This window comes from Panulirus ornatus, chromosome 11 (assembly GCF_036320965.1).
Source record: "Panulirus ornatus isolate Po-2019 chromosome 11, ASM3632096v1, whole genome shotgun sequence".
NCBI lineage: Eukaryota > Metazoa > Arthropoda > Malacostraca > Decapoda > Palinuridae > Panulirus > Panulirus ornatus.
The window spans coordinates 67,400,468-67,417,670 of NC_092234.1; the positions used below are offsets into that span (position 1 = coordinate 67,400,468).

The following is a 17,203-nucleotide window of genomic DNA, read 5'->3' on the forward strand; positions in this document are numbered from 1 at the left end:
CACGCAAATATACATACCTACACAGCTTTCCATGGTTTACCCCAGACGCTTCACATGCCTTGATTCAATCCACTGACAGCACGTCAACCCCGGTATACCACATTGCTCCAATTCACTCTATTCCTTGCCCTCCTTTCACCCTCCTGCATGTTCAGGCCCCGATCACACAAAATCTTTTTCACTCCATCTTTCCACCTCCAATTTGGTCTCCCTCTTCTCCTCGTTCCCTCCACCTCTGACACATATATCCTCTTGGTCAATCTTTCCTCACTCATTCTCTCCATGTGCCCAAACCATTTCAAAACACCCTCTTCTGCTCTCTCAACCACGCTCTTTTTATTTCCACACATCTCTCTTACCCTTACGTTACTTACTCGATCAAACCACCTCACACCACACATTGTCCTCAAACATCTCATTTCCAGCACATCCATCCTCCTGCGCACAACTCTATCCATAGCCCACGCCTCGCAACCATACAACATTGTTGGAACCACTATTCCTTCAAACATACCCATTTTTGCTTTCCGAGATAATGTTCTCGACTTCCACACGTTCTTCAAGGCTCCCAGAATTTTCGCCCCCTCCCCCACCCTCCCCCACCCTTTTGATCGAGTAAGTAACGTAAGGGTAAGAGAGATGTGTGGAAATAAAAAGAGCGTGGTTGAGAGAGCAGAAGAGGGTGTTTTGAAATGGTTTGGGCACATGGAGAGAATGAGTGAGGAAAGATTGACCAAGAGGATATATGTGTCGGAGGTGGAGGGAACGAGGAGAAGAGGGAGACCAAATTGGAGGTGGAAAGATGGAGTGAAAAAGATTTTGTGTGATCGGGGCCTGAACATGCAGGAGGGTGAAAGGAGGGCAAGGAATAGAGTGAATTGGAGCGATGTGGTATACCGGGGTTGACGTGCTGTCAGTGGATTGAATCAAGGCATGTGAAGCGTCTGGGGTAAACCATGGAAAGCTGTGTAGGTATGTATATTGCGTGTGTGGACGTATGTATATACATGTGTATGGGGGGGGGGTTGGGCCATTTCTTTCGTCTGTTTCCTTGCGCTACCTCGCAAACGCGGGAGACAGCGACAAAGCCAAAAAAAAAAAAAAAAAATATATATATATATATATATATATATATTGATTTAATTATTTTACTTATTCATTTACATATGTTTTGTATATACTCATATACACACACAAACACACACACACACACACACACACGCATAGCACCAGAAGTGAAAGACATATTGCATCATGAGGTTTGATAGACGTAAATCGTTGATCATCTTGGGCTGGAAGAAGACCATATTACAGCGGAAGAAGAAAAAGTTAGCAGTGGATGAAGAGAACATCAAAACGCTGCAGTTCGTGAGGTAATATGATCTATGAAAGTTAGTACAGTGAGAGCATAAGAGGATGACGTTCAACATGGAGCTGTGCAGTCAAGAGGTACTTGCTTGAGCTGGCTAAGAACCTCGCTGAGGAGGAGTAATTCTGTTAGGCGTTCGCTAGAGGTGATGCACAAGGGGAAGAGCTTGAAGCAGAGAATGTATACATTCATTAGACGAAAAGCAAGATGAACCAAGTGAGGCTAAAGATAAGAAAAGTCCCGTCATTAGCGGAGGAAAGACAGGAATGCAAAATGGTTTGAGGCTGAGATTGGAATTCATACTTAAGAACGAGGAAGAATTGGTATTAAATGGAAAGGAGTAGAAGTTCAATGACCGAGTCAGGGAGAACTAACCAGATATTGTCGGAGTAGTGGAGAGGAACCTTACCAAAGAGGTAAGATCTTATCTGTTCTGATAGACAGGGAAGACAGAGGGGGTGGGACATTGACCCTCTTAATTAGAGTTCCTGTAAGTCTTGAAGAAATATTTGAATGGCCCATTCAAAAAGCATACAACGGGAAAAGTAATTGTGATTAAGACATGCAGAGTGATGTTCTGAATCCATAATCCATCAAATGATTGCAATAAACCAGAACAGATTATTCAAGGACGACAATGAATGATCAATCAGGATGGGGCAGGGAGCAGCACTATATTCCATTCTCAGACATAATAAAGTTTTGACAGTAGGGGATCTCATTTGGGGAGAGAGAGAGAGAGAGAGAGAGAGAGAGAGAGAGAGAGAGAGAGAGAGAGAGAGAGAGAGAGAGAGAGAGAGAGAGAGAGAGAGAGAGAGAGAGAGAGAGAGAGAGAGAGAGAGGAAGGATAGAGGACGATTTCCTTCTTTCAGTATTTATTTGAATAAGCTACAATCCGAAGGTCTGATTATGTGTTACTGCTAGACCCTAGTTTTTACTCACAGTAACATGGAAATATGAGATTTGATGCTACAACTGGTAAATGTGACCCCATGTATTGCTTAAGGTTGACTAGCTGGATATTGAGGATATAAACTACTGAGGATTAGACTGGAAAACAGACTGAGAGAGGAGATATAGTCATGGAAACCACACATTGTTTAACATTTTCTTTGAGAAATCATATTCGGATTAATTCAGATATGAGTATCATAGCCTCAGAAAAGTAGTGAAAGGTATGTAAGGAGAGACTAAGGAAATGTCAAAAAGTAAACGAGTGTAAGGATTTACTGAAGGGTAGTTACAGGCGACACTACAGCCAACCAGCGTGTGTTAAATATGAAAGAGCAAGGCTCAGGCGTAGTAAGATATGGAAAGAAGATCCGAAAAACTCCTGGGAAAATAGTAGGGTAAAGACGATAACAATGAAAAATTTTAACTTGAATTCGTCAGGAATATATTGTCGACTAAAGACCAGCTAATTGAGCTAAAGGATTCGTTGTCAAGAGCTTTAGAGGACGATGAATCGACATGCGAGGAAGACACTGTAACCCAAGATGACCGAGGCTGAATGAGGAAGATTAGTGAGAAAGTATTGAGAATGACGGAGGCAACAGAATCAGGCTATCAAAAGGTCTTGGCCCACATATGACCGAGTCCTGATGAAGTCTCGTCATATGTACTAAAGGAATTAGCTGAAAAATCTTGAGTTGCCACGAGAACTATCGTTAAAGAAATGGCTTAAAGACGTAGTGCCTAGTGAGTGGAAGAGGGCAAATGTCGCGTCTGTTTTAAGAAAGGAGAACGGGAGGTTGTGCTGAAGTGCATACGAGTCTCTCTGGTAAGTCTGGCTTATAATTCATTCAAAACGATGATCAGAAAGCAAATGGAAGATGATTTCATGATGAAAAACTACTGAACTACGAAAATATAATATGGGTTCAGGGAAAGAGCAATGATCCGAACAAATCTCTTCGATAGATTAGACGTCAACCTTCAGACAAGAGATATGGTTGGGTAAAATGTGTCATCCTGGACTTTCAAAAGGCGTTCCACCCTACACCATGGGTATGAAAGATGGATTTTCAGTATAGAAAAAGCTTTAAAAGTTGTATAAGAGAAGAGGAAGTTTAAGAAATGGATACCCTCCGGTGGAGACCTACGTACCGTAATGCACAAGTTGGTATAACTTGTTTTGTATGTTAGATCAGGAGACAAGGCAACTGAAACCCTAATCAAGGCCATCCTATCAACGCTATATATAAATATATATATATATATATATATATATATATATATATATATATATATATATATATATATATATATAGATAGATAGATAGATAGATAGATATATATTTTTTATTTTATCTATTTTGCTTTGTCGCTGTCTCCCGCGTTAGCGAGGTAGCGCAAGGAATCAGACGAAAGAATGGCCCAACCCGCCCACATACACATGTATATACATACACGTCCAAGCACGCAAATATACATACCTATACATCTCAATGTACACATATATATACACACACAGACATATACATATATACACATGTACATAATTCATACTGTCTGCCTTTATTTGTTCCCATCGCCACCTCGCCACACATGGAATAACAACCCCCTCCCCCCTCATGTGTGCGAGGTAGCGCTAGGAAAAGACGCCAAAGGCCCCATTCGTTCACATTCAGTCTCTAGCTGTCATGTAATAATGCACTGAAACCACAGCTCCCTTTCCACATCCAGGCCCCACACAACTTTCCATAGTTTACCCCAGACGCTCCACATGCCTTGGTTCAATCCACTGACAGCACGTCGACCGCGGTATAACACATCGTTCCAATTCACTCTATTCCTTGCACGCCTTTCACCCTCCTGCATGTTCAGGCCCGGATCACTCAAAATGTTTTTCACTCCATCTTTCCACCTCCAATTTGGTCTCCCACTTCTCCTCGTTCCCTCCACCTCTGACACATATATCCTCTTGGTCAATCTTTCCTCACTCATTCTCTCCATGTGACGAAACCATTTCAAAACACCCTCTTCTGCTCTCTCAACCACACTCTTTTTATTTCCACACATCTCTCTTACCCTTACATTACTTACTCGATCAAACCACCTCACACCACATATTGTCCTCAAACATCTCATTTCCAGCACTTCCACCCTCCTGCGCACAACTCTATCCATAGCCCACGCCTCGCAACCATACAACATTGTTGGAACCACTATTCCTTCAAACATACCCATTTTTGCTTTCCAAGATCATGTTCTCGACTTCCAAACATTCTTCAAGGCTCCAAGAATTCTCGCCCTCTCCCCCACCCTATGATTCACTTCCGCTTCCATGGTACCATCCGCTGCCAGATCCACTCCCAGATATCTAAAACACTTTACTTCCTCCAGTTTTTCTCCATTCAAACTTACCTCCCAATTGACTTGACCCTCAACACTACTGTACCTAATAACCTTGCTCTTATTCACATTTACTCTTAACTTTCTTCTTTCACACACTTTACCAAACTCAGTCACCAGCTTCTGCAGTTTCTTACATGAATCAGCCACCAGCGCTGTATCATCAGCGAACAACAAGTGACTCACTTCCCAAGCTCTCTCATCCACAACAGACTTCATACTTGCCCCTCTTTCCAAAACTCTTGCATTCACCTCCCTGACAACCCCATCCATAAACAAATCAAACAACCATGGAGACATCACATACCCCTGCCGCAAACCTACATTCACTGAGAACCAATCACTTTCCTCTCTTCCTACACGTAAACGTGCCTTACATCATCGATAAAAACTTTTCACTGCTTCTAACAACTTGCCTCCCACACCATATATTCTTAAAACCTTCCACAGAGCATCTCTATCAACTCTATCATATGCCTTCTCCAGATCCATAAATGCTACATACAAATGCATTTGTTTTTTAAGTATTTCTCACACACATTCTTCAAAGCAAACACCTGATCCACACATCCTCTACCACTTCTGAAACCACACTGCTCTTCCCCAGTCTGATGCTCTGTACATGCCTTCACCCTCTCAATCAATACCCTCCCATATAATATACCAGGAATACCCAACAAACTTATACCTCTGTAATTTGAGCACTCACTCTTATCCCCTTTGCCTTTTACAATGGCACTATGCAAGCATTCCGCCAATCCTCAGGCACCCCACCTTGAATCATACATACATTAAATAACCTTACCAACCAGTCAACAATACAGTCACCCCCTTTTTTAATAAATTCCACTGCAATACCATCCAAACCTGCTGCCTTGCCGGCTTTCATCTTCCGTAAAGCTTTTACTACCTCTTCTCTATTTACCAAATCATTTTCCCTAACCCTCTCACTTTGCACACCACCTCGACTAAAACACCCTATATCTGCCACCCAATCATCAAACACATTCAACAAACCTTCAAAATACTCACTCCATCTCCTTCTCACATCACCATTGTTTGTTATCACCTCCCCATATATATATATATATATATATATATATATATATATATATATATATATATATATATATATATATATATATATATATATATATATATATATATATATATATATATATGTATATATATATATATATATATATATATATATATATATATATATATATATATATATATATATATATATATATATATATATATACATATATATATATATATATATATATATATATATATATATATATATATATATATATATATATATATATATATATATATATATATATATATATATATATATATATATATATGTATACTCTTAAGAGTCCAAGGGGAAAATGAAACCCTCTCCTCCTTGTATTTCAACTTTCTGAAAGGGGAAACAGAAGAAGGAATCACGCGGGGAGTGCTCATCCTCCTCGAAGGCTCAGATTGGGGGGTCTAAATGTGTGTGAATGTAACCAAGATGAGAAAAACGGAGAGATAGGTAGTATGTTTGAGGAAAGGAACCTAGATGTTCTGGCTCTGAGTGAAACGAAGATCAAGGGTAAAGGGGAAGAGTGGCTTGAGAATGTCTTGGGAGTAAAGTCAGGGGTTGGTGAGAGGACAAAAGCAAGGGAAGGAGTAACACTAATCCTGAAACAGGAGTGGTGGGAGTATGTGATAGTGTAAGAAAGTAAACTCTAGATTGATATGGGTAAAACTGAAAGTGGATGGAGAGAGATGGGTGATTATTGGTGCATATGCACCCGGTCATGAGAAGATGGATCATGAGAAGCAAGTGTTTTGTAAGCACTTGAGTGAGTGTGTTAGTATTTTTGATGCACGAGAACGGATTATAGTGATGGGTGATTTGAATGCAAAGGTGAGTAATGTGGCAGTTGAGGGAATAATTGGTGTACATGGGGTGTTCAGTGTTGTAGATGGAAATGTTGAAGAGCCTGTAGATTTCTGCGCTGAAAAAGGACTGGTGATTCGGAATACCTGGTTTAAAAAGAGATATAAAGATAAGTATACGTATGTAAGTAGGAGAGATGGCCAGAGAGCGTTAGTGGATTACGTGTTAATTGATAGGCGCGCGAGAGAGAGACTTTTGGATGTTAATGTGCTGAGAGGTGCAACTAGAGGGATGTCTGATCATTATCTTGTGGTGGTGAAGGTGAAGATTTGTAGAGGTTTTCAGAAATGAAGAGAGAATGTTAAGGTTGAGAGTATGGTGAGAGTAAGTGAGCTTGGGAAGGAGACTTGTGTGAGGAAGTACCAGGAGAGGCTGAGTAAAGAATGGGAAAAGATGAGAACAAAGGACGTAACGGGATGGGGGAGGAATGGGATGTATTTAGAGAAGCAGTGATGGCTTGCGCAAAACATGCTTGTGTCATGAGAAGCGTGGGAGGTGGGCAGATTAGAAAAGGTAGTGAGTGGTGGGATGAAGAAGTAAGATTATTAGTGAAAGAGAAGAGAGAGGCATTTGGACGATTTTTGCAAGGAAATAATGCAAATGAGTGGGAGATGAATAAAAGAAAGAGGCAGGAGGTCAAGAGAAAGGTGCAAGAGGTGAAGAAGGCAAATGAGAGTTGGGGTTAGAGAGTATCATTAAATTCTAGGGAGAATAAAAAGATGTTTTGGAAGGAGGTAAATAAAGTGCGTAAGACAAGGGAAAAAATGGGAACATCAGCGAAGGGGGCTAATGGGAAGGTGATAACAAGTCGTGGTGATGTGAGAAGATGGAGTGAGTATTTTGAAGGTTTGTTGAATGTGTTTGATGATAGAGTGACAGATATAGGGTGTTTTGGTCGAGGTGGTGTGCAAAGTGAGAGGGTTAGGGAGAATGATTTGGTAAACAGAGAAGAGGTAGTAAAAGTTTTGCGGAAGATGAAAGCCGGCAAGGCAGCGGGTTTGGATGGTATTGCAGTGGAACTTATTAAAAAATGGGGTGACTGTATTGTTGACTTCTTGGTAAGGTTATCTAATGTATGTATGTCTCATGGTGAGGTTCCTGAGGATTGGCGGAATGCTTGCATAGTGCCATTGTACAAAGGCAAAGGGGATAAAAGTGAGTGCTCAAATTACAGAGGTATAAGTTTGTTGAGTATTCCTGGGAAATTATATAGGAGGGTATTGATTGAGAGGGTGAAGGCATGTACAGAGCATCAAATTGGGGAAGAGCAGTGTGGTTTCAGAAGTGGTAGAGGATGTGTGGATCAGGATTTTGCTTTGAAGAATATATGTAAGAAATACTTAGAAAAGCAAATGGATTTGTATGTAGCATTTATGGATCTGGAGAAGGCATATGATAAAATTGATAGAGATTCTCTGTAGAAGGTATTAAGAATATATGGTGTCGGAGGCAAGTTGTTAGAAGCAGTTAAAAGTTTTTATCGAGGATGTAAGGCATGTGTACGTGTAGGAAGAGAGGAAAGTGATTGGTTCTCAGTGAATGTAGGTTTGCAGCAGGGGTGGTTTGGAAAGAGGGGCAAGTATGGAGACCGTTGTGGATGAGAGAGCTTGGGAAGTGAGTCACTTGTTGTTCGCTGATGATACAGCGTTGGTGGCTGATTCATGTGAGAAACTGCAGAAGCTGGTGACTGAGTTTGGTAAAGTGTGTGAAAGAAGAAATTGTAGAGTAAATGTGAATAAGAACAAGGTTATTAGGTACAGTAGGGTTGAGGGACAAGTCAATTGGGAGGTAAGTTTGAATGGAGAGAAACTGGAGAAAGTGAAGTGTTTTGCATATCTGGGAGTGGATCTGGCAGCGGATGGAACCATGGAAGCGGAAGTGAATCATAGGATGAGGGAGGGGGCGAAAGTTCTGGGAGCGTTAAAGAATGTGTGGAAGTCGAGAACATTATCTCAGAAAGCAAAAATGGGTATGTTTGAAGGAATAGTTGTTCCAGCAATGTTATATGGTTGCAAGGCGTGGGCTATGGATAGAGTTGTGCGGAGGAGGGTGGGTGTGCTGGAAATGAGATGTTTGAGGACAATATGTGGTGTGAGGTGGTTTGATCGAATAAGTAATGTAAGTGTAAGAGAGATATGAGGAAATAAAAAGAGTGTGATTGAGAGACCAGAAGAGGATGTTTTGAAATGGTTTGCTCACATGGAGAGAATGAGTGAGGAAATATTGACCAAGAAGATATATGTGTCGGAGGTGTAGGGAACGAGGAGAAGTGGGAGACCAAATTGGAGGTGGAAAGATAGAGTGAAAAAGATTTTGAGTGGTCGGGACCTGGTATACCGGGGTCGAACCAGGGCATTTAAAGCGTCTGGGGTAAACCATGGAAAGTTCTGTGGGGCCTGGATGTGGAAAGGGAGCTGTGGTTTCGGAGCATCATTACATGACAGATAGAGACTGAGAGTGAACGAATGTGGCCTTTGTTGTCTTTTCCTAGCGCTACCTCGCGCACATGAGGGGGGAGGGGGTTGTTATTTCATATGTGGCTGGGCGGTGATGTGAATGAATAAAGGCAGACAGTATGAATTATGTACATGTGTATATATGTATATGTCTGTGTGTGTGTATATATATATATATATATATATATATATATATATATATATATATATATATATATATATATATATATATATATATATATATATATATATATATATATATATATACATATATATATATATATATATATATATATATATATATATATATATATATATATATATATATATGTATATATATATATATATATATATATATATATATATATATATATATATATATATATATATATATATATATATATAAATATATATATATATATATATATATATATATATATATATATATATATATATATATATATATATATATATATATATATATATATATATATATATATATATGAGTGAGGAAAGATTGACCAAGAGGATATATGTGTCGGAGGTGGAGGGAACGAGGAGAAGTGGTAGACCAAATTGGAGGTGGAAAGATGGAGTGAAAAAGATTTTGAGTGATCGGGGCCTGAACATGCAGGAGGGTGAAAGGCGGGCAAGGAATAGAGTGAATTGGATCGATGTGGTATACCGGGGTTGACGTGCTGTCAGTGGATTGAATCAGGGCATGTGAAGCGTCTGGGGTAAACCATGGAAAGCTGTGTGGGGCCTGGATGTGGAAAGGGAGCTGTGGTTTCGGTGCATTATTGCATGACAGCTAGAGACTGAGTGTGAACGAATGAGGCCTTTGTTGTCTTTTTCTAGCGCTACCCCGCACACATGAGGGGGAAGGGGGATGGTATTCCATATGTGACGAGGTGGCGATGGAAATGAATAAAGGCAGACAGTGTGAATTGTGTGCATGGGTATATATTTATGTGTCTGTGTGTGTATATATATATATATATATATATATATATATATATATATATATATATATATATATATATATATATATATATATATATATATATATATATATATATATATATATATATATGTGTACACTGAGATGTACAGGTATGTATATTTGCGTGTGTGGACGTGTGTGTATATACATGTGTATGAGGGTGGGTTGGGCCATTTCTTTCGTCTGTTTCCTTGCGCTACCCCGCAAACGCGGGAGACAGCGACAAAGCAAAAAGAAAAAAAAAGTATATATATATATATATATATATATATATATATATATATATATATATATATATATATATATATATATATATATACACACACATACAGAAAAGGGCCTTTATGTTCTAGTGGTTAGCATCTTTGATCTTGACTCAACACGAGCCCGCTGGGAGTCGGACCCACGTGGGTTCGAATACTGGGCCTGGCAATCTGCCAACACCCAACCTAGGTGTTCAGCCTCCCCTTGGGTCTGGTCGATAAACGAGTACTTGGCTTAGGTTGGTGTGTGTGTGTGTGTGTGTGTGTGTGTGTGTGTGTGTAACACACAACAACTGTGATCACATCTAGAAGGAAGTAGCAATGAAAAGGTGGGACTGCCAGAAAAGGGGAGAGGGACTTGTCTCTCTGGAGTGAGAAGAGTTTCCGAGAGGCACTGATGAACAGCGGGACCCTCAGCTGGCGCACTGTATGGACAGTAGATTGACAAAGTCCGCCTCGTTGATTTGATAATATTTAATCCTATAATGAGACCAGACGAACCATTTCCCTCCCACTAAGATTCGCGAGAAAAGAAGAATTTCACTGATTCATGAAATGGAATCGTTTCCCGCACGGAGCTGTCGAAAAGTTGCTTCAGAAAGATCCTTAAATGATGGAATGTATGCCAGATACACTAAGACCTACAGGGGGGTGAAAACAGCGAGAGAGACAAGTAACGGGAGTAAATAGCAGATAATTAACCAAGCTCTGAGGTAAAAACATTGTCACCACAACAAATTATGAGAAATATATAACACAGGAAGTGGGTAATAACAGTGAGGGATGGAGAGGAGATAACTCGAAGAAATAAGAGATGAATTAAGACGAGATACGAAGAAAGAAAGGACAATGAGAGACGCATATCGGAGACAGCATCCAGGAAGTGCTATAGAGATAAGAGAAGGGAAGGATGTCCACATTAAGATGAAAAGGGAGGAAAAAAGTAATATGAACTAATCATTATGAGGAAGTCCGAGGATGATATATTCATTCCATCTCTGTTGGGCAGATTATCAAATGGTAAAACTGAAGAGCCCGGAGGACAGAGTTAATATCACAGACGAGGTCACAGGAGAAGAGCTGGCTGATGCGTTTCACTTCTTTCTTTTTTAGCTCAGGGGACTCTGACGTCACAGCGGTGGGTATGGCACCGTGGATGGCAGTGACATCAAACATCAGGGGATAAGGAAGCTCATGAAGGACTTGGACCCGCATAGAGCTGGTGATTGGATGTGGCTCGCCATTTGTGGAGAAATCCTAGAAAGGCTGACTGGGATGTTGTTTATGGTCTTGTCTGAAGATGGTTTTGTACCAATACACTTAAGGAGGAAGTGTGTATCAACAGTCATTAAAGACAGATGTAAAAGGGAATCTGTCTTGAACTATACAATCGTTGCCAACGAATGCGATCTACAGTGTTGTGCAGGTGATTAGGGACTGTTTGAGGTTATTCTAATGATAGGGAAGTGCTCAGGTTTGAGGTGACATAAATTAAGGAAAAAATGATGCATAAAAGATCTACCTGGTTCCTGTAAAATGCAGGGCAACGTCTCAGTAACGGGAGGTGGATAGAAGGCTGATGTATATCACTGACTTTTCAGTAAGTCTCTGATGATGTTCCTTGCAAAAGATCGATAGTTACCCGGGAATTGGAATTCCCGCGTAACTATCCAGGATAGTGTCAGAGAGAGAGAGAGAGAGAGAGAGAGAGAGAGAGAGAGAGAGAGAGAGAGAGAGAGAGAGAGAGAGAGAGAGAGAGAGAGAATTTCCGGGGGTTCATTTTCAAGCTGAACGAAAGTGGGGTTCCTCAGTGTTTTCCTTTGGACCACCTGCAGATCCTAACGTTCAAAATATTAATATTGAGCTGGAAGTATCTGAGTCATTTCTAGATATGTCTACTGATGATTTCAAAACTCATCAGTGAGGTAAGGAGTATCATACAATGCGTCAGATAAGATGTAACAGTGATACGATAAAAGGCGATCGAAATCTCAGTATTGACAAGTGTCAGGTGATAAAGGTGGGGGAAAGAGGAGAACAGTGCAGACTTGGTCACGTAAAGGTGCTTAGCCAAACCTTGAGGGGGATCCTGGAATCGACACATTATGAGGGTTGTGAGAAGTAAACTGTTTCATGGTCAGTGTCAAAATTACCTACAGATACGTGAAGCCTACAGGTACATGAAGCCTTCAGGTACATAAAGCCTACAGGTACATGGAGCCTACAGGTAGATGGAGCCTACAGGTACATGGAACCTACAGGTACATGGAGCCTACAGATACAAGGACTGAAGATATTCTAAGACGATGTGTATGACGTAGTGTGTTTAAACCAGGCTAGAATGTGCATCAGGATCTTAGAATCATCACTCAAGACAACACACAGTGCCCTCAGAAACTATCCAACAAAATAAACGTCGAAACTAGTGCCAATAAATATGATTAATAAATTACGAGAAGAGAGAAAGAAAGAATATCCTTAAAACATCCACACAAAAGGAATAAAGAGTAAGGGAAGAGATGATGATAAATGTTGAATAAAGTCTTTTTAAGGTCATTCTACAACTGGTCTTTTTTCTTTATTAACTAAAGGAACTGAGAAAGCGGATGGCATAACAGGACACTGGTTAAGGGAAGTGTCTGGGGGAACGTAAGGAAATATTCATTTAGTAGTAGGAGGAAAACAGCAAAATCGAGATGAAAGCTGGTGGCCTTGGGGTCCAAGAAAAGGCAATCCCAAATTGGTAATCATACACATAGATACATACATACATGGGGAATAGATAGATACGTACATGGAAAATAGATACATACATACATGGAAGGATATATACATATATTGCATAAATGTAGGGAGGGGCAAGTGGACTCACCCAGCACCCTGAGGTAGATGGTGAAGGCCTTGAGAGGCTTGGTACTGATCTGACACTCGTACGTCCCTTGGTCCCGGGGTTGAGCTGACTTGATCCTGAGCGTCCACTGGTTGGTGCCCTTCTGGTGCAAAGCCTCATATCGCAGGTCCGTTGTATACGTATACCTCCCCACCGTCAGGATGCGCAGGTCCCGCCCACGGATCCACGACACCTGCATGTACAAGGGAAGACAACAGGTGTTACAGGTATGTAAGGGTAGGAGTAGCGAGCGTCACGCCACTTGGATTCGCAGGTTCTCAATCAGGGATTCAAGGTAACTTTCCCTCCTCCACTTTCAGCTCCAACCTCTTTTTTCTCCAGGTTTCCCCACCCCTCCTCTCTCTCTCTCTCTCTCTCTCTCTCTCTCTCTCTCTCTCTGAAATTATCTTAACTTCTGCTTTCGAGAATTATTGGCTTGCGTGCCTCCTTCTGTGGCTCGGTCACGCAGCACCCAGCGGGCTTGCTACCACGTCCTGCAGATATCGTGTGTTAGCATCTCCAGGGTGAACCGAAACGATTTTTGCTTCTTTCCTTCCACAGCCAGACTGTAGAACTCTCTTTACCACCTTATATTTTTCCACAACTCCCAGGATCTGTCTTCCTATATGGGTGAGTTTATTACCTATTTGAAATTAGTGACACTTGATATATTTTCATTAGACTCCTGACCAGAATCGATGTCTTTGTGTATTGGGAAGTGAGTCACTTGTTCGCTGATGATATGGGACTGGTAGCTGATTCGGTTCAGAAACTGCAGAAGTTAGTGACTAAGTTTAGTAAAGTGTGTGAGGGAAGAAAGTTGAGAGTAAATGTGAATAAAAGCAAGTCTATTAGGTTCAATAGGGCTGAGGGACGAGTCAGTTGGGAGGTAAGTTTGAATAGAGAAAAACTGGAGGAAGTGAAGCGGTTCGGATACCTGTGAATGGACTCAGCAGGGGATGGAACCATAGAAGCGGAAGTGAGTCACAGGGTGGGAGAGGGAGCAAAGGTTCTGGAAGCGTTGAAGAATGTGTAGGAAGACGAGAACGTTATCTTGGAGAGCAAAAATGGATATGGATATATATATATATATATATATATATATATATATATATATATATATATATATATATATATATATATATATATATATTATTAAGAACGATAAATTCCTAACTGCACCTTCGTGTAATAACACTCTATAATCATTACACGAAAGTGCACTTCTAAACTTATCGTGTATGACTTTCCTCGTGGTTATCAGCAAATATATATTCATATGACAGGAATATCATCACAGGAAATCTTCCCCCTCCATCAGGAGGAGGCAGGGGGAATTTTGACCACAACAGTGAGACAAGATCGAGGCTGATGCAAGTGTGGAGAGGCAGCTACTGCAGCAAAAAGGAGGACCTTGTCCGACTTTAGAAAACTTTCAGAAGGGAAAGGAAGGAAGAGAAAAGAAGTTTAGAACTTGGGAGACGTAGTGTATACTGCAGACGAGAAATAGAGGAAGGGAGATTTGTAGGGCATGCTGGAGAAGAGCTGGAAGATATACAGGGTACGAGAAACTGGGAACAATAGCTAGACTGTGCTGTTTTGGTTAGCGTTCTTGACGGTGACGCATTCACGGGTCGTCCAGGGTCGAGCGCATAGGTTCGAATCCTCCGACAGTCGGTCCTCAGTCAACCCAGCTATTCATCCATCCTTAGGAGTTGGTCAATAGAATGGCTACCTGGCTCAGGCTAGGATACATATGTTTGTAGGGGTTAATGGGATGCCCTTGATCAGGGCCTCAGCTGCTAGTAACCTCAGCTGCCAGTGACGTCTCAGCTAACATAAAGAAAACATAGAAGACGTTTAGACAGTACAATAAAGGAATGGGGGATATAAGAAAGGGTGATCAAGAAAGAGAAGGAAGAAGTAATATGTAAATGAGAGAATACGCTTAGAAAGGCAAGGATGGAGAACAAGGGTAGAACGGTGGCTGCAGCTTGATAAAGCCGAAGACCAGTAGGACTGGAGGTGTGAAGCTTCTCCAAGGACTTTCTCGCTCTAAGGGAGTCCATCAGTTCCCTGATCCTGTGTGGAGTGCAGCCTTGAAGCTACAGGAGTCCCATAAATGAAATCCTGGGTATTATAGCTATGATATCAGTGATGATAACTATAATAGCTATCTATCTATCTATCTATCTCTCTACCTATATATATATATATATATATATATATATATATATATATATATGTGTGTGTGTGTGTGTGTGTGTGTGTGTGTGTGTGTGTGTGTGTGTGTGTGTGTGTGTGTGTGTGTGTGTGTGTGTGTGTGTGTGTAGAGAGAGAGAGAGAGAGAGAGAGAGAGAGAGAGAGAGAGAGAGAGAGAGAGAGCGAGAGAGAGTTTTTCCGAAATCTTATCAAAAAGTCAGGTCTAGCGCGTAACGCTCACCGCTGAAAAAATCTAGGATTACGATGTAGTAGTGATAGAGGAGTCGTGTGAGTTACGTGATGTCAAGTGTTATGTGTGAGGTGGAGGGAAAGTATGTTATTTGGACTAAAAGCCAGCATCCCTCGTGTTGGCGAGGCAGAAAGAGAAGACTGCCTACCTGGGGTCAACGGAGTGAAAACACTCGACAGCCACCGAAGTGCTGGCTCAGAGCGCAGCAGTCAGTACACCCTCACGATACCCAGGCGAGTCGTACTGATCACACACCTCCCTGGTCGGTGGCTACTTACCACCAACCACAGAAGGGGAAAATATTACTGAATTTCGTGTCATCTGTAAACAAATCAGACAACTCAGCTGGATCAGACGTGTCATAAAAGACCATGTCACGTTCTGTTGTGGCAACGCGGGCACAAGTTGCCTGCGTCGCTAGGCCTGCCATATGTGAAGATGTGTTTGTGAACACACACACACACACACACACACACAACACACACACAGACGTAGACACACACAGACACACACACACACACACACACACACACACACACACACACACACACACACACACAGACGCCTTTTCATGCAAAGTAATGAGCTAATTAGTAATCATGTTTTACACTGGTGTTGGTGCCAGCAAGATAATGGTTAGTGTGGCCGTAAAACCTTTCGTTTTATAGATATCTGCAGTTATTATCAACAATGTTTCCAAATATTTTTAGCAACTGTTGTGGCAACATACTGTGAGACAGTGAGGGAGTCAACACATGGGAAGGAACTCTGCAAATTATCATTTTATTTCACACATGATATTTTTGCATATTCTTGCCACTTACAGTTTCGGATCATACACGATATTTTGCATACGTAACGACGAGAGACAACGAGTGAATCAATATGCAAATTATTATTTCATCATTGGAAGATTTAAGCAAGATTTTTTTCTCGTGTGAGCTGACTTTTGATATATATATATATATATATATATATATATATATATATATATATATATATATATATATATATATATATATATATATATATATATATGTTTGAAGGAATACTGGTTTCAACAATGTTGTATGGTTGCGAGACGTGGGCTATGGATAGAGTTGTGCGCAGGAGGTTGGATGTGCTGGAAATGAGATGTTTGAGGACAATATGTGGTGTGAGGTGGTTTGATCGAGTAAGTAATAATAGGGTAAGAGAGACGTGTGGTAATAAAAAGAATGTGGTTGAGAGAGCAGAAGAGGGTGTTTTGAAATGGTTTGGTCACATGGAGGGAATAAGTGAGGGAAGATTGACAAAGAGGATATATGTGTCAGAGGTGGAGGGAACGAGGAGAAGTGGGAGACCAAATTAGAGGTGGAAAGATGGAGTGAGAAAGATTTTGAGTGATCGGGGCCTGAACATGCAGGAGGGTGAAAGGCGTGCAAGAAATAGAGTGAATTGGAACTATGTGGTATAG

At 40.9% G+C, this 17,203-nt stretch overlaps 1 protein-coding gene across 1 annotated transcript in view; it reads right to left on the reverse strand.

Moving 5' to 3' along the window:
* The window catches only part of LOC139751627 (zwei Ig domain protein zig-8-like), a 416,836-nt gene that overhangs the window by 52,723 nt on the left and 346,910 nt on the right, over nt 1–17,203 (reverse strand). Inside the window, exon 3 of the mRNA XM_071667247.1 lies at nt 13,278–13,488. Within this exon, the coding sequence (XP_071523348.1) occupies nt 13,278–13,488 (211 nt within the window). The remainder of the gene's footprint in view (nt 1–13,277; nt 13,489–17,203) is intronic.